Source organism: Diadema setosum, chromosome 13 (genome assembly GCF_964275005.1).
Source record: "Diadema setosum chromosome 13, eeDiaSeto1, whole genome shotgun sequence".
Classification (NCBI taxonomy): Eukaryota; Metazoa; Echinodermata; class Echinoidea; order Diadematoida; family Diadematidae; genus Diadema; species Diadema setosum.
In genome coordinates this window covers 7,684,697-7,710,921 of record NC_092697.1, presented here as the reverse complement: position 1 = coordinate 7,710,921, position 26,225 = coordinate 7,684,697, and the positions used below count along the sequence as shown (strand labels likewise).

General features: G+C 39.0%; 2 protein-coding genes across 2 annotated transcripts; one reads left to right on the top strand and one right to left on the bottom strand.

Moving 5' to 3' along the window:
* The first annotated feature begins 2,854 nt into the window (after window positions 1–2,854).
* LOC140237139 (uncharacterized) lies at window positions 2,855–17,731 on the top strand. The gene is made up of 14 exons (XM_072317082.1): window positions 2,855–2,973; window positions 4,195–4,382; window positions 7,386–7,592; window positions 7,934–8,047; window positions 8,820–9,242; window positions 10,298–10,460; window positions 11,397–11,512; window positions 12,219–12,382; window positions 12,880–13,087; window positions 13,943–14,015; window positions 15,061–15,118; window positions 15,831–15,904; window positions 16,905–16,980; window positions 17,495–17,731. Exons 1-14 carry the CDS (start codon window positions 2,855–2,857, stop codon window positions 17,729–17,731), a joined length of 2,220 nt encoding a protein of 739 aa, XP_072173183.1.
* A 4,414-nt stretch (window positions 17,732–22,145) lies between these two features.
* On the bottom strand, window positions 22,146–25,413 carry LOC140237138 (F-box/LRR-repeat protein 12-like). The gene is made up of 3 exons (XM_072317081.1): window positions 25,278–25,413; window positions 24,400–24,554; window positions 22,146–23,073 (listed from the first exon to the last, which is right to left on the bottom strand). The coding sequence occupies exons 1-3, from the start codon at window positions 25,404–25,406 to the stop codon at window positions 22,146–22,148; spliced, it is 1,212 nt and encodes a 403-aa protein (XP_072173182.1). The 5' UTR covers window positions 25,407–25,413.
* Between the last annotated feature and the right edge of the window lie 812 nt (window positions 25,414–26,225).

Below are 26,225 nucleotides of genomic sequence, written 5' to 3'. Positions count from 1 at the left end.
TACCAGAGGCGCAGTTACTACCGTACAGATACCGTATGCGTAGGGGGAAAGGAAAGGATAGCGGTTTGTGTATGGCACGCTCATTTATACTATGGAGTGCTGTCAGTGTACTGTAACTAATATTAAATTCGGAATCTGTCAAAGAGATTTTTCTCCTCCCTACCATTGGAGAAAATCTCTTTGGAATCTGTACACACAGCGTTTCTCTTCGTCATTACAGTCATATACTACATTGTATTATACTAAGTACTACAAAAAGGTCTTCCACCTGCCACTCTTCATCACAAACACACGTGTTCAAAATGGAAAAAAAAATTCATGTAAAATGCATGAAATATCTATTGTCTTTTGTGTTTATAAATCTAAGTAAACTACTGGTACTTACTAAAGTATTCACTCCATAGTCCTGAAATTTGCAAGGTTTATCTTTTTTTTTTTTCACTCAAACACAGAGGTGCTTACAGAAAGACTTTAGGCCTACCATCCACCACTCAAAAAATTCCCGTGTTTTCTGAAGCTACACCCCCCCCCCCCGACACACACACACACACACACACACACACACACAAACACAAGTCCCCCTAAATTTGAAAGTTAGTTATAAAGCGTGTCCAGCCGCCAAATTAGGTGTAGGCCCTATTTTGTAGGATTCACCTTCATCAACCACACCTAATTTGTTTTTGAAGAAGAATTGAACCCCCTGATATTTAGATTTTAATGCAGTAATATTAGCTGAAAACATAAAGTTTGAGGAAAATCGGAGAGTAAGGCCTATTTCCGTGCAAAAGTTACTTCAGTACGGCATGAGACGATAGCAACATTTTGTGACGTCACACATGGACAAGAATACAAAGAAAATACCATGAGAAGTCGACATTTTATTTTCAGAAAACGGGGGGGGGGGGGGGGGAGGGGATTACCCTCAACATGTGCCAGTATAAGAGGAGGGAATGTGTAGGCCTAAACATTTCATTTTAAAAAATACGTGCCTGGAATTTCCTTATAGGGCCTAGGCATATTATTTTCTCATTATACTATAGTGTTGTCTCCATGCCATGCGTGTCGTCACGAGCTGTTGTATAGTTTTCTCATCCAGCGATATCAAAATTTCTAAAACCCATAACTTTTGAAAGGATAGTCCGATTTTTCTCAGACTTCACTGACGTGTTCTCCTATTTATTGCCACATTATAGGCACCCTATTTAATAGGACCTATATAGCCTAGATGCACCACGCCGTACCCCGCGGGTACCTTCATCCGTTTGTGTTCTGTGCTCGTAAGATTAGATAATTATACATTTAGATATATCACACACTGTCATCATGGTCATGGCGGCCAAATTAGAATTGTTCACTAGGCGATAATGATCCCATTGCCAATTCAGTGGTGTTATGACTTTTTTACAGTAATTACAATAATGGTAATAATAATAATAAAAATAATACTTTGTTTATATATTTTTCGAGACAAGTTATTACCATTTTGAAAATTAGTGAATTAATAATCAGAATTCGTGCCGTGATCACTTGTTTTACATCTTCCTTGGACTGGCAATGTGTATTATTGCGATAACAATGTAGTGTGTGATACTTCACCGAGATCACTAGTGTAGTGGGTTGTCATGAGCGCTGATGTTATGATGCCACTGCACTGCTGAGCTCCACATTTTCTTCCATAAAGCGCTAAAATTTTTCAGTTTCATTTTATTCGTGGTACGAAAAAGTGATAGGGTTCGGGCTGGACCACCACAGAGATGTGAGATTTAACATTTAGACTCACAATGTGGCCTGATGGGTCATGCGAATATCTAATGTCACCTCAACCAACATCCAAGGACCTCAGCAACTACACAGAAGGGATGAAGAATAAAACTTTCAACATCAATGATATTCAAAAACAGGCTTTCAAAACAGTAAGCAGCACAGTAACAACAAAATGAAAAGCCGAACTCTTCGAATCATTAAATCTTATTAATAAACATTTTCGCTATAGATACTCGTGCATTATTTCTCTGTCATTGCAGCCTTCTTAGCTACTTGAAGGCTATTAATGCTGTACGAGCAACATGACGAGTGAGTGCATTTTCAATGTGTAACATTGATTAGAGTATTACTTTATTCTGGTGATGTATAGGCCTAGTAATGTGTATACGTTTGCGAGATAGTTACAAATATATATATGTACATTTACGCAGAAACTGTTTATATCAAATAATGTATTCATGTGCATGTGTGTGTGTTTTATGATAGGAGACAATAACAGTTGTTTATTATCAAAAAAAATTAACATAGTGCTACACTATTATATTCGTTATTCATCATACTCAGTATGACATATAGCATACGGGCGTGCCTCTCTTGCTTCACTCAGTTGACAGTTTGTGTAACACTTCATGTTTGATCGTCAGCATCAAATGACACGAGATGGGCTGAAAGACAACATAAAAACAACAAACTGTCGCCAAAAGGTTGTTCTTTTTTTCCTGGAGGAGTTAATTGATTATCACTCGATGACTACCAGTAACAACGCGAAAAATAGTTATGTGGCAATTTAAATGACTTCATGCGATATCATTTTATTACCAATTCAGCAGAAGACTAGTATGCAGACAGAATGTAGGAAGACATGTGAAAGTCCAACGACTCATAAATAAATGGAGAGCCGTTTTCACGTGGGATTTGAACCATTGTCCTGTTCTAACGAAACTGTAGAGCAATATATCGTTCGATATCGACGCAGCACACCGGAGTGGATCACATCGGTTATTATGCGACAGTAATTAAGTACCTGTGGAGGGCACAATAAGACGTGTTATAGTTAAACGAAGGAGTAAAATTCTGCGGAGAGGTAATCATGACAGACGATAACCATAGACCAAGGGAGTCTCTGGAACTCGAAGAAGGGACAAGTCAAGACCAGGTCAAGAAAAAGGATTATCCACTTAAGAATGGCGAACGTACTCAGAACCGTGGGTAAATGACGTGACATTCATATTTTCTTCACATCTTGTTTTCTTTTGGAATATACCTGTATAAACAACCCAATATAACATTTCTTGTCATAAGGATTATCCATCGATCAATATCTCACAGTTGTGTACTTGTCTGCTCATGTGGACTTAACTCATCGAAGTAGAGTGTGTGTGCGTGTGTATGTGTGTGAGTGTGCTTTAGGGAGTTTCATGCTGAATGTCGAATAATATCAAGTGAGGATTTAAACAACATTGTGACGAATTTCACAAGAACAACTGCTGATATTATAAATCCCGATTCAATTTCAGCGTCAAAAAGAGGAGTCACTATTTTTTTTTCCTAGAGTGTAGGCCCTATAATTTTGGCTTTAATGAACGATAATGAACCTATAATGACAATTATAAGATCCCAATATAAGATGGGTAAATTTAATACAGGTCGGTGATTTCACAATGATGCACAATCAAAATCCGTCCCGATATTTTATAGGTGAATATTAGCTTCTTTATTATGTATATATAATGTGCGTCCAAGGAAAGGTCTTTTGCTAACGAATGAAGAAATATATCAAAGCAAAACAAAGCAAAAATATCTTGAGCCTTCATCAGTTCCCATCGTTCATTACTTGTATCAATTGCCTTGGTATACAGTATTACATGGAACATGAAAATCTGTGTAGTTTTTAGCGCAATCATTTGACGCCGCTTTGCACTTGGAACCCTGCATATTACCAAACGTGGCACAGAGTATTTAACAGATACAGATCGTTATTCCGAAGGTTTTCAATTCCGAAAATGAAATAAGGATCATTTTCCTGAAGATTCGTTGATCCTAAAATTAAAAAAAAAAATCATGTTTCCGAAGATTCGTTATAATCCGAAAACGAAATAAGGTTGGGTAGTGTTCCGATGGTTTGTCAGTGTAGGTCCTATACTCATTTTTTTTTTTTTTCGTTTCATTTTCGGATCGGTTTAACGAATCTTCGGCATAATGCCACAAAATACTGAGATGAACCCTGTATTCAACATACGGGATTTGTGTGTTTCGGAATAACGAATCTATAGAATAGCGACCTTTGCAAATTTCACTTTCGGACCAACGAGCCTTCGGAGTAACAAACACCATTTGAAGTTATATACATAAATAGCCTGCAATCATACCCACTCTATAACAAAAATGTCTTCTATGCCTCACTTTATGTGTCTTATGGTGACTTTCCAGTGACGTCGACGGCCAGGAAGACCAAGAAACCACAGACGATGATACAGTGCTGAACAGATTAATCGAAAACTTCGTCAACACCACGACAGCACACGGCATCCCAAATATATACCGTTCGAAGTCAACAGTACAGAGAGCTTTTTGGACATTAGCCGTGCTCATCTGCCTCAGCGCATTTATCCTCGAAGGTACAATCAAGAAGCTTAAGCTCCTTGGTACAATGTGATTTGACGGTAACGCACACACACACACTCACACACACATACACACTTTTTAATCTTATTCTATATTCGAATTTCGTTCGATAACATCAATATCATTCACAATGACACAAAGTAATATACTAGTACACCAGAAAAAATGGTTACCATAGCTGCCATTTTTTTTTTCTGGTGTAGTAATTCTACTCATAGCCCTTATACAATAATATGCTGCTTTATCACTTATATGAATTGATGCATACAATAAAGCCTTTTTTTCAGATTCATAAACAAAGAGATATACAAGAACCTACGATCATGCACGTTCACACAGAAGTCTTGTTGTTCACCTTGATTCTAGGCTCATTGATATTTTACTATCAGATTTTATCACAGGCAACTCATATTGATAATTCACGCACAATCCGAGGTTGTAAGGACATTACGTTAAAATTGCAATACGAAAAAAGATAAACAATATTTTTTTCCTTCTTTAACCTGTAATCGATAAAAAAAAATACAAAAAGTTTATATCAAGGAATCCTTTCCACGTGCTATTTCATGTATGCAGCAGGACTGGTATATACATTAAACTACTAATCAACACATGCGATGTATAAATCGATTGCAAAAGAACAAGTAGAGAAGACTATGACATTGCATGCGGCACTGCCATCAATCACGGCACGTGGTGAAGAGAGGCAATACATTTCGCCAGGCATTATGTTAAGCAACTTTGTCTCATTTTAATGGGTTTTTTTTTTCATTGTTTGTTTAGCATATTTCATGTGAATCATTTTTTCATTTTTCGTGAACAGTAAACCTCATGATCTGAATATAATACCTAATAATTATGGTGTGTATTTCTAATAGATAATATACAACTTTTAATTCAAACTGATGAATATTTTGAAGTGCAGACTTTATGAATAAGATTTGAATGAGTGAAGAAAGGAATATGTCGACATTACAATCAGTGGCGTATCTAGGGAAAACGGCGCCCGGGGCAAGCACGAAAATTGCGCCCCTAATTTCTGAAAAAGTGTTCAACCCCAACCCCATCCCGGTAGGGACTTTAAACAAAGTCCACATGATGCTTTTTCAAGCACTTAAAAGGGATCTTTTGAGGGTGATTTAAATGTAATGAATTTTGATAGATTTTGGCGAGCGAGCGCAGCGAGCGAGCCGAAAATTTTTGTATTTCAGCTTACAAAACATGGAATTTTTGTCATTTTTTGCTTACCAAATCTTACAATTCTAATCAAGATATAGTGACAGCCTTTAGATATCGATTTATACCAAAAAACTGAGGACTTGAAAAAATACTCTAAATTAGTGCGCGCGAGTGAGCTGAAATTTGTAAATGTCCTCGTCATCATCACGTATTGTTCTTATCTTTTTATATATATAAATTTTGGCGAGCGAGCGCAGCGAGCGAGCCGAAAATTTTTGTATTTTAGCTTACAAAACATAGAATTCTTGTCATTTTTTGCTTATTGAATCTCACAATTATAGTGACGACCTTATAGATAACGATTTATACCAACAAACTGAGAACTTGAAAAAATACTCTAACTTAGTACGAGCGAGTGAGCCGAAATTTGTATATTTCCGCGTCATCATTACGTTTTGTTCTTATCTTGTTTGATTTGTTGTTGTTGTTTTTTGCGCCCCCCCCCCCCCCCGTATGTTCGAAACCGTTGACGCCCTCTTTTGATCCAATTGGCGATCGCTTCAGGACGAATGAAATTGCAGCCGCTGCTCCGTGAAACATTTTGCCTGCTAAATATAAAATGACATGTGTGAACACAATAGACACTGTCATTTTGTCATCATCACGTTTTGTTCTTACCTTCTCTTTTATATAAATTTTGGCGAGCGAGCGTAGCGAGCGAGCCGAAAATTTTTGTATTTCAGCTCACAGAACATGGAATTTTTGTGTGAACACAATAAACATTGTCATTTTGTCCGCGTCATCATCATGTTTTGTTTTTATCTTGTTTGATTTGGTTTTCTGCCCCCCCCCCCCCCCCCCACCATTCTCCCTCCCCCTTCCGGGCGATTTTTTCTTCTTCTTCTTCTTCTTCTTCTTCTTCTTCTTTTTTCTTCTTCTTTTCTTTCTTCTTCTTCTTCTTTGTTTTTTTCCTTTTTTTTTCTTCTTCTTCTTCGTTTTTTTTTTTTCGTTTTTTTGCGCCCCCAAGGAGTGGCGCCCGGGGCACGTGCCCCCCTTGCCCCCCCCCCCCCCAGATACGCCACTGATTACAATAGAGTGATCTAAGTGAGGGCGTGTAGAGCCTGCGGGATACATGCATAAGACTCTCAGAATATGGGATATTTGGGAATTGTCTTTCTTACAGAATACAGTTTTATTTACACTTTAAACACAATATTGGATACCCAAAAGGGCACAATTTATAATCACGCATCTAAAAATGTGTTCCCAACTCAACGAGGAAATTAACCTAAAGTCGCTGTCGGGGAGAGGGAAATAGAAAAATGATGACATACACAGCTTGAAAGGAGAAAGTTCTGCTGTAGATAAAGTCATTAACTCTCTACGTGCCAGACTTATCCCCTGTTCAAAGGTTTGTAGATGAAACTTGAGCACATTTTACTCACTGGCGCAAGAAGGGTTAACCAAGACTATTATTATGCAACGTATGACTGACAATGATCCAAATTTTGCTGTCGTATTGTGAAGAAGATAATAATTATAGTGATCTCGAACGATTGGCTCTTGTATTAATAAGTATAGAGGTCTCAGGCTTTGACAAAGGAGAATTTTCTGACTTACATTTTAATTAGATTAGGCACCGATTTCATGAATAACTTTTCACAGATGAATAGTTCCAATAGTGTGAAATCGTTGTCTACTGAACCTGCATGGACATATTTACTCTTCATCTTGTTTCTTTTAATATGTGCGCGTATGCATCATTCTGTTACTTATGGTGTCTAATGGACAATCCTATGCTTATGACGGTCGAATAGGGACGCGGCTCATCCGGACGTTTCTGTCGTACCCGTACTCGACCAGGAACGATATCGTCTCAATGAGCGAGCTAGAATTCCCGGCGGTCAGCATCTGCAACGTGAACATGATGCGGCGGTCGATGCTGGCCAACACCAGGTTTGCGCACATCGTCCTCCTCGACAACGACGGCATATCTGATACGCACGCCGAGACGCAGGAGACAGGTTAGGTCTCGCAAGAGAATTCGTGACACCCCCAAAACCCTTGGCATGATGACGGGCGAGTGTTCAAAATGTGAAAGGCAACCTTAAAGATAGAATGCTGATAAAATTTAATCGGTGCAATGTCGGAGAAATTTTGGGCAAACCTCTGTTATCATGACGTGATTTGGGAGATTCCGTTTACAGTTATGTAAATAAGCTTGGACTGCAGCGTTAAATTAAATCTATGATTGTCGAGTTTATTCAAATTCCGTATCATCTCTTTCAGAGTCGCAGTAAAATTTTGATGAGAAAGTAAAGGAAGAATAATTTTCTTTTTTGGCGATGTTTCGCAATCTATGCAGATGACGAAACCACAGGAGACTACGCCTGGTGGTTCGACGACAATTTCTACGACGAACTCGAAGCAAACTCGGATCATCATGACGACGAGGAGAGAGCTGCAAACGGAAATACAAGTAACAAACGCAGTGTTTTTGGGTGTGTGTGTGTGTGTGTGTGTTTTTTTTTTTTTTTGGGGGGGGGGGGAGACTGCGTTGAATTGATCGAAGACATTGAAGTGATTCACCTCATCTCAATAACGTCTCTTAATGATCAATAATGACCAATTTTCACATACGAGTTGCTGAACTGAACATTTCCTCCTCCTCCTCCTCCTTCTTCTTCTCTTGTTATTTGTGCCTTCTAATAAATATCACAGCAGATGAGACTGATACAAGTAGTAAGGGCATGTGTGTATAGCACTACACAGTACCCGTTAGAATTCGAGAGCACGAAGTGAAACTATTTTTTGTGTAGCTGCATGACCATACTCAAGAGTTTTAAAATCTAATGTCAAGTATGACCCTCTTTTTTAGCTTCATTTTTTTCCTTTTTTTTTCTTAGTCTTGGTTATGGCATACCAAAACGATACAATGTGCCACAGGTCGCATCTTCGATCTCTGTTGTACGATTTGAAAAAAAAAAAATAAATAAAAAATATGTTGGTTTGGTTCAGTTGATATTTCCTCATGAATTGATCATTCCTTTGCTAATTATATATTGGTTAACATGGCATGGAAAGAGGTTAAGGGATACAAGTATAGGGTGACGAATAGCCATGTGGATGTAGGAACCCTTGAGCTTCTGTATTGCGAGTACTGCCGAGAAATGACCACAGAGTTGAAACTATACTCACATTCGTTTAGCTTGACATGATGGCCCAACTTTTTATACGTGCAATTACATTAGGAAACAACACAGTGACTCCTCAAATGAGCGTCAAAGCATCCAACAATCGCACTGACAACGAGACAGGCTCAAACGGGACGCGACACGACCTCGTTGACCCCGACGACGATGGCATCATCTCGGAAACTGATGACGACAGTGACAACGAGACGGGAGATGGAGCAATTGAAGACGGTTTGGTAGACAGTGATGATGAGGAGCTTAAAAATGACCGTGGCCAAACTCGTGGCGAGGAGGTTGGCGGTGGTGTGACGGTCAACGATGACGAGGATGACGAGAACATCGACGAAGCAGATACCCATGACTCGGAGCACGGTCACGAGGAGCAGACCATCGAGGACCTGTCCAATATGTCACCGGAGGAACTGGCCGCTGACGATCACGACTTCGCCTTCTATGACTACAATTGGCGCAACATCCACGGTGAGTGATATGAAACAGCAAGTAGACCTCATGACTTCTCTAAAAGAAGCTAAACGTGTGGAATCAATTCAACCATTTTAAATCAATTGGATACACACGAGTAATGCAAGAAAAAAAAAACATGTTAGGCATACTGACCACAGAAGAAAATATGACAGAAGTAAAATGCAAAGCAATTACCACGAAGAAATGGGGTGCACGTAACGAGTTTGACAGCCCACGATCGAGTCATACAGCCCATGAGTTCGACACTACAGTGGGCAAATTAGGCCAATGAGTCCAACACTAAGTAAACAAGGCCCACGAGGTCGACACTCATCTCATCACGGAGCTTAATATTCGCAGTGTCGGTCTCGGGGACCTTTTCTCCCTACTGTCGGACTCGTGGGCCTTGTTTGCCTATACAGTCGGACCCATAGGCCTTATCTACCTAGTGTCGAGCTCAAGCTGTATGCTCGTGGGCTGTATGACTCATGGACCTTTTTCCCAATGTCGCGCCCACTCGTGGGCATCGGTCTCGTGATGGGATGACCCCGAACAAAAGAAGTGTTTCCAAGGCTGTTCGGTTTTTTTTTTTTTCTGACTGTGGTTCTGTATTTCATACACTGAATTGTTTGCTATATCACATAATATTCCATTGTTACACATCAAAACCATCACAAAGAGTTACGAGTGACATAGATGTTTTTCATATCGTCAAATACGTAACAAATTGACAATGATATCCAATGAACAGTGTGCAACTTCTTGCCGTAATTTGACCAGAAAAAGGTTTTAATACCCTAATCCAATTCAAGATAGAACGAAGACGCAATCACGGTTAATCACAATTAGCTAAACGAACAGCCATTATTACAGGAAGAAACACCGGTAGATAAAGATAGGAGAAGATAATCCTTATACATGTACCGAAACGGGAAAGTCACATCTTGCAGGAGGATGCGTGACTAATTCAGGTGACGTTTCTTACTCTTGATTTCGGACCGTGTCCTCTCCCCCATTCTGCTCTGATGGTGGCACTGCTGGTGGGGCCCAACGGGATGACTCTTCTGCAGGGGACACCGACTGGACCCACCTCCTCCAGCAGGCCCGTTTCCCTGACAACTCGGACGTCCGAGACCTGCTCCAGCCCACACTCGACGAACTTCGGCTCTTCGGCCACCAACCCGAAGACTTCATCCTCCAGTGCAACTTCGACAGACGGCCATGCAGTTACAGGTATGACCAAGGCAGTTTATATAGAGTGGTGGCTTGTCCAATTGAAGCACGTGATTTATTTATATTTGGTTATTACTATCATTATCAATTCTTCTTTTTGATTCATGGTTCACGTGTGTCATGATGATATTTCCGAGAGACAGATTGTATCACATCTTGCTAGATTGACGACGCAATTAGCACCCATGGTCGCAAGGCTCACTCTATAGGACTCGTCGAACCCTGGCCATGCAACTGCAAGGTTGCGGTGCTACCGATTGACCTATACCTCGTCGATTGACGCGCGACGAAAATAAGGATACATATACCAAAATATTTCTAAAGAAGATTTTTGGTCATCATTAAAAGCGCAGTTTACGCATTGGTGCTAAGAATTATCAGGACAATTATTAAATTATAGATGTACATATTAATGTATTTCAAGGGTGGAACTGAATGTTATCAATGGAACGAACGAGGTAACTCGTTATAAGCAGAATCATACTTACTTGTCTCATGGTTAAATGATAAAGGAAAGATATATGGTGAGATCCTGAAGAGTTACAGAAAATCTGTCTAATGTGCAAAAGATTATAAGAATTAAACACAGTGTTTAAAAGATAGAATAACCAACCTTAGCCTGGGCACTTTACGATTCCTCCAATATTGATGATCTTGTCAAAATACAATATCTCGTAAGCTTTTTTCGAACATAAGAAACCGACCACATTTCATTGATTCAAAGTTAAGGTCTTGAGTTAAATATGGTATTTCTTGTAAGTTGTGTAGAATTTTCGCGTTGCTGCCTTACACTGTTGATTTTTTCTTTTTTTTGTGCGAGCACAAACGTGAAACGTTTTCATGGTTTTATGGCTTCTTTGACATAACGTTCCTGCTATGCGTCCGTGTGTTGGTACACACGTTAGTATCATTCCTTATCAAATAATTTTACGACAGAAACTTCACGGTGTTTCAACATGGAGACTACGGAAATTGCTTCACCTTCAACGGGCGAAGTGTGCACGACCAGAGCCAACAAACTGCGATGACAGGGAGGACGGGAGCACAGTATGGTATAAGCAGAGGCCTTGCGGTTTATCAGTCAAGTTATAGCATACACAAAGTATCATAGGTTCGAGCCCTTGCCAGGACGACAGCACATTGCACCTGTCCAAGTGTCATAACGTGTTTACCTTCATTATGTCCTTTACCCAGATGTTTGAAGAAGTCTTAATCTTAAAATTCCCAAAGTCCACTTGCTCGTATCTTAAGAGTGCACGCCCGTCAAATTCGAGGCTTAAGAAATGTGTCATGCAATATGATAAAAAAAGGCCTGCATGCTTATACCTTATACCATGTATACACTAAGTATTGCTTTCGTCAACTAAATTTCTTAGCTTCTGGTTTCTTTCTTATCACTGAACACATGATGTTGAGTGCTAAACGTTATATGCTATAATAATAGGTTTAGTTTGACATGGTACGTCATCATGTGATGCGGTATGCCTACTAACTTTACAGTGACTCGATTCCTGTCCAATCTCTCTCTTCCGACTATATAGCAGTCCACGATACAGTAATTTTCTCAAAGCTTCAATCGCATGCCACTATTCGTCTGGTTGATACTGTTGCTGAGTTTTGCTAGTGACAAGGGGATTTCCCACTTGGTGTTTTTAGGACGTGCAACAAACCGATTCACTCTGGTTTCTGTATTTCCTCAATATAAGAATGTATATATCCATCAAAGCTGATTGAGGTGAATTCCTTCTTAACCTGCAGGGCTGCACCTGACTCTGTTTGTGGAGCAGCCGGAGTACGTAGGTCTCTTCTCCACCGAGTCGGGCGTCAAGGTGTCCATTCACCCTCCCACCGAGCAGCCCTTCCCGGAAGATGAGGGACTCACAGCCTCCACTGGGGAGATGACCACCATCAGCTTGAGACAGGTTAGACCGCTTTAACTCTTTATGTGCCATTGTGTGCTTTGAGCATGTCAACACACACACACACACACACACACACACACACACACAATAGCGTTGCATACGCTGTTCAAAGTTCCTGGTACAGAAAGGGTTAACCGATACTGTGCCTTGAGTGCCGATTAACACAGAAGTCGCACAGATTCGTAACTTCTTGAGTAAAAAGACTATAATATTATACAAGAGATGTTGATACACGCATCTGTTATTCCATGTAAAATATATTCTTCTTTAAGGCATCCCCTATCAAGAGATACCCAAAAAAACAAAACAAAACAAAACAAACAAACAAAAAAAAACCCAAAAAAACCCCGACAACAACAGTAGACACGTATATGGGAGTCGATACGTCCATGTTCGGATGTTGAAGCAGTATCTGAGAGAATCGTTTATAAGATTGTTCTTCTCATAATTAAGTCAAAAAGGTTTTTTTTTTTTCTTTGATAACATCATTACACCAGATTCTGATCGACCGTCTCGGGGAGAAATACAATGTCCCATGCACGTACACAGGGGAGGACACAAATTTCTCCTCGGACCGATTCTCCTACACCATAGCTTCGTGTATGAAGATGTGTCTGCAGGAATTTTTATTCAAAGTCTGTGGCTGCGTCACCAACATCAGACTGAAAAACGGAACGCACTGCAGCACGCTCGATCCGGCACAAGGTACAATGTATATAACTATAGTATATACTATAGTATAGTATATAACTATAAGTAAACTATAAGTAACTAAAGTACAATTGTAATAAGTTCGGCGAGAACATGGAGAAGGCGCCTTGTTTAGGACGAGAAGGGACAAAGCAACTTGTTGAAGTTGCCAAGGTGCCTTGTTTAGGACGAGAAGGCGCGCTCTCTAACAGTTAGCGTTTTTTCAAGACGCCCTCTGCCTCAGGAACGGTTCATAAAGCACATCCGAGTTTCGAGAAGTCATTTTTTCCTCTGTGATGTTATAAGGAAGGTACCTGGGAGAGTTTGAGCAAGTCGCATCCTCAATCTGAAAAGCACTGGAATCATCTGCACCAGCCAATAGTAGTTGTTTTCACCTACATGCAGCTGCATAATCATTGGATATTTTGCTTGTTACTCGTACGCCATGGCTGCTTTAATCTTAACTTCGGTTGTGGACGCTCCTATTTATGTCGTGGATGGTAACTCCATTATGACAGAGTCGGTTTAATTTAGCTCAATTGAAATATAATGTCATGCTGTGCGACAACTGTGAAAGACTCTCATTAAAGCAAATTTACCCACGTGATATTGCCTCCCGTTTTTATTGTGTTTTCTTTTGGGTAGATTTCTGGATCATTTCAAAGAAGTCGCTCGTGCCTTTCTTACTAAACACAATTCAGTGCGATGGTACCTCACCTCGTATACTCTGAGATGATCTGGAAACGTCTACTTTGTATTGTCACCTCACATAAAGTTTTCACTCCCCTGATGATGGCTATCCCGTCCCTCTCACTAAGACCTGCCTTTCTCACCCTTTTTTCTTGTTCGTTCATTTTATTACCTCGACAGCGCGATGTCGACAGTTGGTTGAACATCTTTACCACAGCAGCTCGATGAAGTGTCGCTGCCCTATTCCATGCAGGTATGTAACCAGTCACGCAAGAATATACTAGTACATAAAACTATTACTAGCCGGGCTGGTGCATGGGGGTGGAGGCAAATGTATACTCCCAACGCAGTGTGTTCTCTGCTTTTTCGAAATTTTATATTAACCTCATTTAATTATAGGTGTTAGTAATATTCTTCGTTATTGAAGTTAAGCCCCGGTCGCATTACATTAACATCACATTTCTATACGGTTTAAGTATAGCGCATGAGAGGCTTATGCTTGTATTATGCGCTTTACTTGAGATGATGTTATTATTAAGTCTCTGTCTCCCAAAGGCACGCTCTTTAAATCTGTATGCAAGGCAGTTCCCGTTCGTCTCCATCATTTAGTGTCTGTTTTACCCATTCATGTTACCAAATACGTCCAGGAAGATTACGTACGGAGAGCCCATAAGATGACATCAATAAAATCGAAATAAATGAAAACACATATAGGTAGAAGAAAAACAACAACATTCAAAAGAAAATTGGAAATGATGAATATGATAATACAAGAGGAAAAAAGAAAGAAAGAAAGAAAGAAAAGGAAGAGAATTTGCGGGGAAATAAAGACACCCCACCCCTCTCCTTATAATTTTTATATAGTATAAGTATAAACAGTACAATTACAAGAGAGAATGGAAGAGAGTGATAACCCAAGCAACCAATGTCTGGTTCGCGTGATATACATTATTTTATAATTGCGTTTATGTACAAACATGTAATGATTCCACATCTAAAGGAGATGTTCAGTGTGCCTGCATTATCTTTTAGAGCAGAGTTTGCAATATTTTCGTGCTTGAGACCAAGGTAGGATGACGCTGTCGTATAAGTACCTGTTACAAAATATTTCCAGGAATAAGATAGGCTCTCTATGTTACTGACACGATAGAAATAGTGATACAGTACGTGTAATCAATGATTCAAACAACGGTGATGATGATAACTACTACGATAATGACGATAGCAGTATATCGTCGATTATGATGAAAGCATGCAATAACAAACAAAATCTGTGTGCTATTTCCCTCCGTTTACAGGGAATTGTCGTATTCCCGTTCAATCTCGTCTTCTCTATGGCCCTCCAAACGATTTGAGGTAAGTTAGCTTAATCACAATGTCCATGGTAACGTCGGAAGCGCAATGTAATCCTGAGCCAAATCGGTGTTTGGAGAAATTTTGCCTTTGTTCTTTTCAGCCCTTTGAATCCTACGGGAAGTTTTTGCAGTAGAATTCATTATTCTCGCATTAAATTGGCACTTTTAAATCTTACTGCATTATTATCTTTGGAGAAATATTAGACGGATCTTGTTAAATCTATGAAATTTGCACAAGAAAGACGTTTACAGAGTCTATGCCAATGAAGAGAAAAATAGCAATTTATCTTCTGATTATGTGATACCTACTTTTATGAATCAGTAGTAGATGTATCAATTAAAATTCTGCAAACAAAAGAAAGAATATTGCATATTAACAACAAATGGGTAAAATGAAAAGAGAGAAAAATGGTTTTCACAGTAAACACTGTGAAACACTTGAGACTACAATGAATAGTACTTTACTCACAATATTTTAAAGATTATAGTGATCATTTCATTGCAAATTACTTTTTGTTATGTGGATTTTTATTCAATTTACATGCATCGTAAATTCATGTATGATTTTCATGGAAAATGTAGAAATAAAATCTACGAAGATCTACAAAGATATCGCACTAAACCACAGAAATGTGTCTTTATGGAACAAGGTGGGATACATTTTCCCATCATGCACCGACATCAGATTGGTCTGTGTTCTTTTGCTTGTCCAGGGCCACCTCAAGGAGCAGCTGGTCAAGGTTAACAACAAGACAGAGAAGATTCTCATGAACTCTGAGAGGACAAGGTACTGTATCCCGACGGGTGACACAACATTTGCTCCTGTGTCAATATTGCTCTGGTCTTATTTTCTCCAAGGACTAAGGTTTAGGTTAAGGTTGCGATAGAGTTTTAGGTTTTTAGTTTGATGTGAGGATTATGATTAGGGTTATACGGTTATGTTTGTGAGTAGGTTTTATGTTTGGCTTAGTGTGCAGATATTTCATGGGAGAAATTGTCGCAGGAGCAAATTTAATGTCAGGAAACCATTCTGATGAGGAGTCGTGTGACTTGTTTTCGATTATAATCTGTATTTTATCTCTGTGTAAAACTCATAGGATTTTCCCCCGAAGCATGAGTTATTATGTCCTGCAACGAAGCGCTCTTGTTCCTGTTATTCCATGCTGATGTGTTATTGCACCTGTTATAATTCCTATAGGCCTACTGTCTATTACTAATCGTATTTATTCATCTGTTCAGTTACATTTGGTAATGAAGTTGAAAAACAAATACTTTTATCGAATTGAAGGTATTTTGACACTGACTATGACATATGTGCCGATGATGTGCAACATCATACGGTTGGTCAATTAGGAATCAACGATTGGATAAACTTCACCAAGTGATATAAAGCGGGTCATAAACAGAGCAGTCTGTGATGATGGCATACGATATCAAACAATAGAATTCTATGACATTGTATGCTATGAGCCAAAAGAAATCTATTATTTGCGATGCGTTGGGAAATTGACTTTACAGTTTATACATGCATTGGTTGTATTATGGCCCTGATGCGAAAACAAAAAACAAAACAAAATAAAACAAAACGAAATAAAACAAAACCCCGCATATATTCCCTGATTTAAGATTTTCTGACTTCAAATTTGCCCAGAAACATAAAACATGTAGATACACAATGGGTGTTGTTTATATGCTTATGATGATATCATTAAATAACGGAAAGGTAGTTAGATGTACAGTGAAAATACACAACATAACATTCTACAACTATTTTTCCCCTATCGCAGGCAAAACGTGGTGAATCTAATCGTCTACTTTGAGCAACTAAACTACGAACACAATCAACAGTTTCCATCCTATACGGTAAGCTGTGGCAGAATATAGAATGCGATATCAATATCGGTATATAGGCCTATATATTTTTTTTTTTATGAACTCTAAAGTTTGCTTCACAACTAATGTGTGATACTGTTTACCCCCAAATTGCCGTATACGTGTACCTGTATACAGTAATGTCTATATCAGATGATTCATCTCATAAGTATCAAAAGGACACATCGTCTTCACTTCTATTGAGACCTTCCGCACTGAGCCTGTCATGAAACATTACTCCCATATTATATTAACAGATTGATATACAGCTGTATATACAAATGTATCGTATACAGTGTTTTAATCCAGTACGACCTGCAAGAGCTACTTTTTAATGGACGCTTTTGCTTAGCACGCCATTTATCAAAATAAACATTGTACACTTCGTGTTTACTTCTCATGTGAGGTCGGTAATGGGAGTTGGTCGTTGGAGCAAGAGCAGTTTTATACTTCTTGGGATGAAGAATGCCTTTCACTATACTAGCATTTTTGTTTTCCTTCCTAGCTGGAGAGTTTGTTCGGGGATCTGGGCGGCATCGCTGGCCTTTTCATCGGCGTGTCGTTCATGTCCATTGGCGAGGTGTTCATCTTCATCCTCGAAGTCGGCGGCGTTCTGAGCGAGAGGCTTCGGCGGGAGTCCCGCAGGGCGGTCGAAATGCGTTTTCATCAACAGCAGCAGCAGCCACAGCAGCAGCAGCCGCAGCAAACGCAGCAAGAGGATGAGAAGGACCGGGACGCCTAGGGGTGCAGTCAGTGCTCCTCCCATGGTGTGTGTGTGTGTGTTGGGGGGGGGGGGGGGGGGGGGGGTGGGGTGGGGAGGGGAGGGAAAGGTGTTGGTAAAGTCAAGACTCGGGGGGATGGTGCACACAGTCTACCCACCTTACTCTCACTGTCTGATTGGTTAGTTATTTTCATATTCACTCGAACAGAAAAAAAAAAGGCAAACTAAGCAATATACAATAAAGAATGACATGAGCAGGTAAGCCTGTATAAACGATGCATTGATCATGTACACTTTTGTGTGCAAGCAAACAAATACAGTGATGATTAAGGAAAGAATATAAACAGCCTTACTTTTCATTGGTGTATAGATTATAATCATACTACATGTATGTAGATTAAATGATGACGATATGAAATAATGATGGCATCATTATAAATCCCCATAAAATGTTTATGACCTCCATACACATTCCAACAGCTGTAGGGCCTACCTGTTTACACCCCTGACTCAGTGACCACTGTACTCGGGGTTTCATCTTTTCTCTAGTTCACTCCTCTCTCTTCTCTACCCCGCGTCACCAGTCTAGCTTTCAATGTGACTCCTCATTCTTGGCAATGCACGTACAGTGCACTCCCGTTATAACGAACACGGTTAAACGAAACTCTCGTTACAGCGAAATAAAAATTCAGGTTCCAAGATTATTTCTATATCTTTAAATACTTTACTGTTCGATACAGTACATATTGTATAAAGAAAGAAAACCCCGGTTCCGATCCGAGGAATTCATCATTGCGGTAGTGCACTGTATCATAAAGAACAGTGTAATCAAGTGGCAAGTGATGATGGCGAGATGGTAACACTACGATGATAATGGGGGACTGCATAAAAACAATTCCCATCAAGAATCAGGCTTATGTTCCCTTAACTACAACGCTAAAATTTTTCAAAGTCACTCTGGACTGTCATTACGGTGTAGCTTTCTTAGTGACTTACTAGATGCATGTATACTTTTACTTCACCGAACGATTGCTGTAGAAGTATTAGATCAATAAGTGCATTGCATAGACCCTCCGTGCATAATTATTTTTGACTGTTTCTATAGTCATGATAGTATTTTTTATTGCTTCAATTTTGTTGTAAAACATATCTATGGCGTACCTGATCTGTTGTAGGTGTTTATACTGCAAAGTTTGGCTATTTTTTCTGTATTCAAGAGGGAGATTGTCAACTGATACATGTGGTAATTTCTCTTTGATTAATGTACAGTATTTGTTCTACATGTACACTGTATTAGAAAATGGGTAGAGGAAAACTAATATGACAGTCGTTCAAACCTGACTGGTATTAGAATTGCTATGTACAATGATTTGTTCATTATAAAGCTATGTTTGCACGAGTCATATCAATAGAGACTAGAGAAAAAAAGCTTTGGTGTAGCCCACATTTGAGTTAAATGATGCAATCAATTAACACAACACACACATCTCACAGTATCACATCAGAGTGATCGATGTTTTTCTTTCTATTATGGTAATCCTTTGTTTACCCATCACTTCATTGACTAAAAAAGGGAAAGAAACATCACCGGATAACTCAAGTACTGTACTCCACCTTGAAGTTTCTGCCAATTTGTTTTCTTTGAATGAAATGTTTTGATTGAATTGAAGCATTCTGACAATAAATATTTTCTTGCAATAGGAGAAACTGTACCTATGCAGTGACATTTTGTCAGTAAGGCCAGTGTATTTAAAGACCAACAAGATACACATATATTTTTCCCATAAACACACTCACTCTCCAACCAAGATCTCTTGATACATTATAATAAAAAGTACAATGTGAACTCACCTCAAAGAATCCAAACAGTACGCAGTAATACATATATTAATAACTCGTCTGGGGTTCTAATCTTTATTACAAACAAAACAAATATCCTTTCCTATCAAATTCTAGTCTTATTACACAATCAATTTCAAATAATAAACTGATAAGATCATCAATTTGTCATACATTTCACGACCCTGAGGTTTAGTAATGTCTTTACTCTATCTAGTACAGTTGTACTTAGTATTTCAGTTCGTTATTGTACTAGGTGTACTTTAAAGATCTCAGAATTTTTCTAGTCTAATAAAGTTAGGAGGTATGGTGTATTGGTCTATTAAGCATATACATGGTGCACAGACTGTATGTGTTGCTGTGTAATGATACACAAAGTTATCACTACCCCCTTTCATGTCATAGAACATAGCCATCAATACCACCCCAAATTTTACCAATATGGCCCACCATGACGGGACTACCAGTACCCGCCCCCCCCCCCCCCCCACACACACACACAAAGTAACAAGGGAGGAGTCTTAATTTCCAAACGAACGAGATGTTGTGTAATGATACACAAAGTTATCACTATGCACTCACTCCTATTCCACTATGATGACCGGATATGCCACTTCACCTCCGCCAGTCATCTAATGACCCCTACCAATACTCTCCACCTCCAGTGAGTCACCGACCTTCACAATTCTCAAGTAACATCAAGCAAAATCTATAATTTACGACCAGGTTGAATCAAACCCAAACATCCTGCCCTTCCCCATTTCATTACCTAGAATTGTTGGTGAATCCAAATCCAAGAATACCTCCTTTCTAAAACTAGTCTTGTCTTTATTTCTATAATCACCAAAGTTTTGCCCAATTGAAAAGCATTCTTTAACACCATTGGGGTCCAAGACTCCACCCCATTCACCCATTCATAATATGTTAAGCTGTATAACCAATGTGTATGATTCAAAGTATGAAGAGAATTGTATGACTGGAACAGGGCTTGCAATCTGAAGCTCGAAGAGAGGAGATTGCTCCCAAATACCTCTCAAATAAAGTGCTCTCAAAATTATACTCAACTGCTTGCCACGATATAATATATTTCATTGAATGTACCTCTGTTAACTACTGTAAAACAAGGAATGTTCATGTGCATTTTGATTTCGCGAATTTCGCGAGCGCCAAGATTCGCAAAATTAAAATGCACACGAAATTTCTTGTTTACACTACATGCATTGAACACCAGTGGCAATTTGCGAAAATTTCATGCCGCGAATATATCATGTTTTACAGTAAACCGATCCCAATACACAACAATGTTTTCCATTTTTCACACACACACAAGCACATGTGCATTATATGCATGCAGATATAGGCATACACATAAAAATGTCAAGAAAGAAGATTGCATTCATAAACATTTGCATTACAAACTGTATCTGATATTCAATGAGTTGCAAACATATCTGGATACTCTGACACTTCTGTAAAAGTGGATATTTTCGTGTGAGTAATTTTTCGCGCTCGGATGGGCAAGATGAGTTTTGCTTGTTTTAAATTCTGCGGAATCAGGACATAAACTACTGCTGGAACAGATAGCAAGCAAAAATATTCATGGTGCTTTTATTTTTGCACTAGTTTCTGGTTGCGCAAAATGCGCACAAATTTCAACACCGCAAAAATTTCCACTTTCACAGTATTAATGAAATAGAATTGAATTCAATGGATTCTTTAATACACTGTACAGTGAATGTAAAAGTAACATGGCAAATTGTAGAAAATATCTCATTTATGAGAGAAAAGGACTCTTGTAGTCCTCATGCAAAAGATAATATAATGCTGACCTCTGAAGAAAATGACCAAGCCTCTGTAGATTCCACATGTGGTCAAGCTACCTCCTCAGAGTGACATACTAGTATGAAAATAAGCATAACCTTTTGTAACAGTCTTCTTACTTAATACGCTCCTGATAATTACATTCTCTACATATTTTCCATCGCATTAGCAGAGCACAAAAAACAACAACAAAACAACATGAAATGAAAGACAAACTGATATCTACTAACTATGTGATATGCAGATTGCACACTATTTCTATGATGTCACACTCTCTCGTCATTTGAAGAAATGACATTTCAAAGGAACATTGTAACAACTAGATATGCACAGAATTTTGTTTGTGTAAAACACTACATGCATCTATAAACCTTGCCCTAAACTACAGAATGTACTAACAATTGTGGTCACACTCTAATTTGTACTTTCAGTCTATTTCCTTTCTTTGAAAGAAGAGTTTCAATTGATGTACACACATACAGACAAATATGTATAGATGTATTTACATACATGTATATTTTTCTTAAATAGGAAAAATTTCAGTTGCACATGGACATATTGTCAGTAAGGCCAGTTCATCTAAAGACTCACAAGACACACATATATTTGTTGTATATATACATGTACAATGTAATTTGATTCTTATCAACAAAATTATGTGCTGGAAATATGGTAACTGTGCACTTGACAATCATTTTCATACCTAACAGTCAACTTTAGGTTGATATATTTGCCTTTAGATCACAAGTCATAAACACATTCTAAATAAGACCCGTTATGTAGCAGACTGCAGAGCTGCCAATTTTTTCAACTTGTCTTGGGGATAAAAATTAAGTTTCCAAGCAGTCTGTGGTTCTTCTGATGGCATCACACAAACATTCTTCATCTTCTGGATGTCTGCCTCGGTGACCACATCTTTGGATGCTGTCAGTAGCTTCAGCTTGGGTAGAACATTGACGAGTCCCACAAGAACACCCCCACTATACTTATCTAATCCTGTGAGGAGGAGTTCCTCAAGGTTCCTCATTGAGGAGAGATGGAGCACATCGAACATCACACCATCTTTGCTGGCAGTTCCCTCCAAATCGAGAGTCCGCAACTTTGGGAGGCCCGTGCCAATCTTCTGAAGTGCCTCATTGGACAGAGAGGTGCGAGCGAGCCCAAGTTCCTGTAAGTTTGGGCAGCTGCTCACGATGCAACCCACACCTCGATCTGCAACGCGATAGCACCCAGTGAGGCGAAGAGTCACCAAGGACGCTAGTGTCTTCTCCAGGATAACCTCGAGGTCCCTGCAACCAAAGCCGTTTGAGTGAGACATGTCAAGGTGCTGGAGGGCACCAAAGACGGACTTCTTGAAAGCTGCAGAGAGCCAATACATGGGATAGTTGCATCGGAAAAGTTTGAGGGTGGAGAGTGTTGGGGGCAGCTTTGATGAATCCACTTCAGAAAGGTTTGCCGAAGAGATGCAAAGCTCCGACAGATTTGGACATCGCTTCCCAAGCTCGATGAGCAAGGCATCAGAGACGCACTCTGTATTTTTTACAGATTGGAGGAACCCAGTGAGTTTCAAGCTCCTGACGGAGTCACTGAAGTAGGCAAATACCAGCTTACGAATGTTTGGAAGCGTGATTTTGTACGGAGAAAGGTCTACATGACGCCACAATGGTTTCTGTCTGACAAGATGGTTCCAACCCCTGCAGACACTGTGGTACAGAAAAACAAAATATACACATTAATATGGTGTATTCCTGTGAAAACGAACACAGTTATAAGAAATTCCAGTTACAACAATCAGGCTGCAACATTATTCGCTCTATGTCTTTTTATTGTTTATTTGTTCCGTTAAAACGAAATGTTGATATAAAGAAAGAAAACTGCCAGTCCCAAGGACTTCGTTATAACAAAAGTCCACTGTAAAATACAGAATGAAGGGTTTTCTTCCCTAATTTTCATTTCCTTCCAAATCCCGAATTTAACATGAATTTATTGGCATTCTTCCAACTTATTACTGAGTTCAAATGTTTTAGCCATCTTCCAGTTGTATTGCTCATTACTTCTGGAATGATGACAAATTAAAGGTCATAATGTGGAAGTCAAATGACTTGGTGATGGTTACAGTCATGATTTCTATTCAAGATTGTTTGAATGCAATTGCATGCTACATTGTATATCAATTGTTTCACACTGTTCACAAATATATTGTACCTGGATATGACACAAAACACCAAAATACAATGTCAATATATCTGTTCATTATTGTGTCAAAAAATATTTTAAAAATTCATTTGATTGATTAACAAGTGAATTATCAGATGGCTATTCCTGAAGAATTTCCCTTGACAATTCCCTTATGGAAACCAAACCTATAACACAAGTCATGAGAACACCATCAGAGCTCTGGCTGCAAAATGCATGTAGTATATTTGATGTTGGTGGTAGAATTTGAAGTACTGCAAGATTGTTAATTTATTATTCATCTTAATGTGACACATTAGGCTAGAATGGAAATCTGCTGTAGAAATTTTGACTTCAAGCCAGTTTGTTACTCTAATATGGTATTGGGGTTATCTGTTTTTTTTTTTTTTTTTTTTTTTTTTAAGAACCTCTGTGATATCAAGATTTTTGTTTAATACAGATAGACATAGATATAGATAATATAGATATACACATGTAGATATAAATATAAATATAACTGCAAATACAAATGCTGCATTCATAACAATATCTACAGATGGCCTCTTTGTGGTTCTTGCTTTAATCCTGATACCAACATACAGAGTTTTGCGAGCACTGCTGACCATGCCTGGGATTAGTCCAACCTGGTTAATAGTAATACAGTTGAACCTTGTTATATCGAGGTCAGATACAGCAAGATACCTGACATTATGAGGAAATCTTGCAGGTCCCATCCCTTTTATATTCCTTTGGTTTTATCCTTGATAGAATGAGATACTCGACAAAATGAGGCAATTTCAGTGGTACCAAGCAGCTTGTTATAACGAGGTTTCCCTGTCCTGCTTTCTGCTTACCAAGCAGCTCTGCAGAGTGTCTTGATACACAGATAGCCGAAGATCTGGAGCATGATGCTGTCTGGCATCCTCTTGACAGGTGCATCGCCATCGGGCTGGCAGGCATTTGAGATGTGATCCGCCAGCTTCTTGGGTGTGAGGACATCCTTCTCAACCTTTGCAAGGGTGACACAGCATTTCACAATACAAAGTGTGTGAGCAATTTTTTTTTTTCCCATGAACCACAGTAAGTTCCTTGTACATAATTGACCAAGACACAAAAATTACCATTTCATGCTTCCATATTTACAATATCAACCATTCGATCTTCATTTGAAAACGACGAATGTAATGAATGCTATTACTAATCAAATCAATTGCTAAGCAGTTATGAGACACAAAAGTGATTTCACATGATAATCAGGACAAGGCACAATAGACCTGGGTGTTTGACTGAACAAAGACCAGAATCATTCATATCTTGGATTGTGTGCAACAGCATCACAAATTTGATACCGTACTCTCATTGTTTGTGTCCACGATGAAACTTTGAAGCCCGAAGTTGACTCTGACCATGAGAATCAAGTTGTCAAAATAATTAAACACCCTGAACTTGGAAAAGGACTTATAAAGGGTATCAGCTGTTGATATCATGCCAACTGAAATTGTGATACATCATGTACTTCCATTCACTGTTAGCCTTAAAGTTGGGAATAGGTAATTGCCATCCTCTCCTTTTGCTATTTATGGTGGAGCTAGTGTAACAGTACTACCTAATAATGTAACAGAAAGTGCATTTAAATTACTTGCAAAGTTGCAATAAGACACTGTACACTTTAAGATTAATATCAATACAATGACAAAGGGTGGGTGGCGGGATGTATTGTAGAAATACTTACAACAAGGGTGCCATAATCTACAGACGAGTTTACATCCAGTGAATTGGCGGCGGTGTTGCAAGGTGTCTTGGTAGAGTCATTTCCCTTTGTAGACTCCAGTTTTTGTCGGCTTCCCTTGGACTTTGGCATTGTTATTATGCTGTAGAGATGAATAACAACATGAAACATACAGTGTGATGACAACAATAATAGATAAAGCCTGCGTTTACTATTGTCTTTTTATCATTAAACACACAGAACACATTGGGTACTGCAGCTGTTGAGTGAACACTGAAGAGCTGCCAACTTGTGTGTATGTAGACTTTATCATGATCAGTTTGATGATAGGGCGCCTATAACTTAAAGTAGGGGAGGGGATGGGGAGGGGGATAAATAATTAACAATCTGCACACAGAGGGAAATTTAAAGTGATAATGTCCTGCTAGTAGATGCATGACATGATACGTTAGCCGGGATTTGTCTTTTTAAGTGTTATGAACGTTATGGTACTCAAATAACGTAGATCTTGTTCACCCAGACATTGATTGTCGTTGTGAAGTTTCTGTAATTTAACCCACGTTGTTTTATACAGATGGGACTGTAGTGAAAGACATTCTAAATATAGTTTCTACAACTCCCCAAATTTGACATTCCGCATCTGGATGTCCTATCAAATATGATCTTCTCGATGTGAGTTGTGACAGGATATAAAATAAAATTGATTTGTGATAGACTAGATCTATACCTGCCGTGTAACCAACTAAATAAATACCTGCAAACAGCTGACTACTACGTACCAGCAGTAGACTTGACATCAATGGGGGCGAGGTTGCGAAAGTCCGCGAAATTTACTTCCGGTTACACGTGTGTTTTAGCGTGGATTTCGATGAAAGGCGTACCCAGTGCAATTTTAATACCTATTAATTCTTGCATTCTCAGTGACTCTGCAATCACCCCACATTTCCGCAA

Bases quoted from the DNA above. Each gene is read 5' to 3' on its own strand.
- LOC140237139 (XM_072317082.1), top strand. From the start codon at position 2,855: ATGACAGACGATAACCATAGACCAAGGGAGTCTCTGGAACTCGAAGAA. The intron at 2,974-4,194 runs GTAAATGACGTG...GTGACTTTCCAG, and splicing joins GAACGTACTCAGAACCGTGG to TGACGTCGACGGCCAGGAAG. The intron at 8,048-8,819 runs GTAACAAACGCA...CAATTACATTAG, and splicing joins AGCTGCAAACGGAAATACAA to GAAACAACACAGTGACTCCT.
- LOC140237138 (XM_072317081.1), bottom strand. From the start codon at position 25,406: ATGCCAAAGTCCAAGGGAAGCCGACAAAAACTGGAGTCTACAAAGGGA. The intron at 24,555-25,277 runs GTAAGTATTTCT...ACCCTTGCAAAG, and splicing joins TAGATTATGGCACCCTTGTT to GTTGAGAAGGATGTCCTCAC. The intron at 23,074-24,399 runs GTAAGCAGAAAG...TCTGTACCACAG, and splicing joins ACACTCTGCAGAGCTGCTTG to TGTCTGCAGGGGTTGGAACC.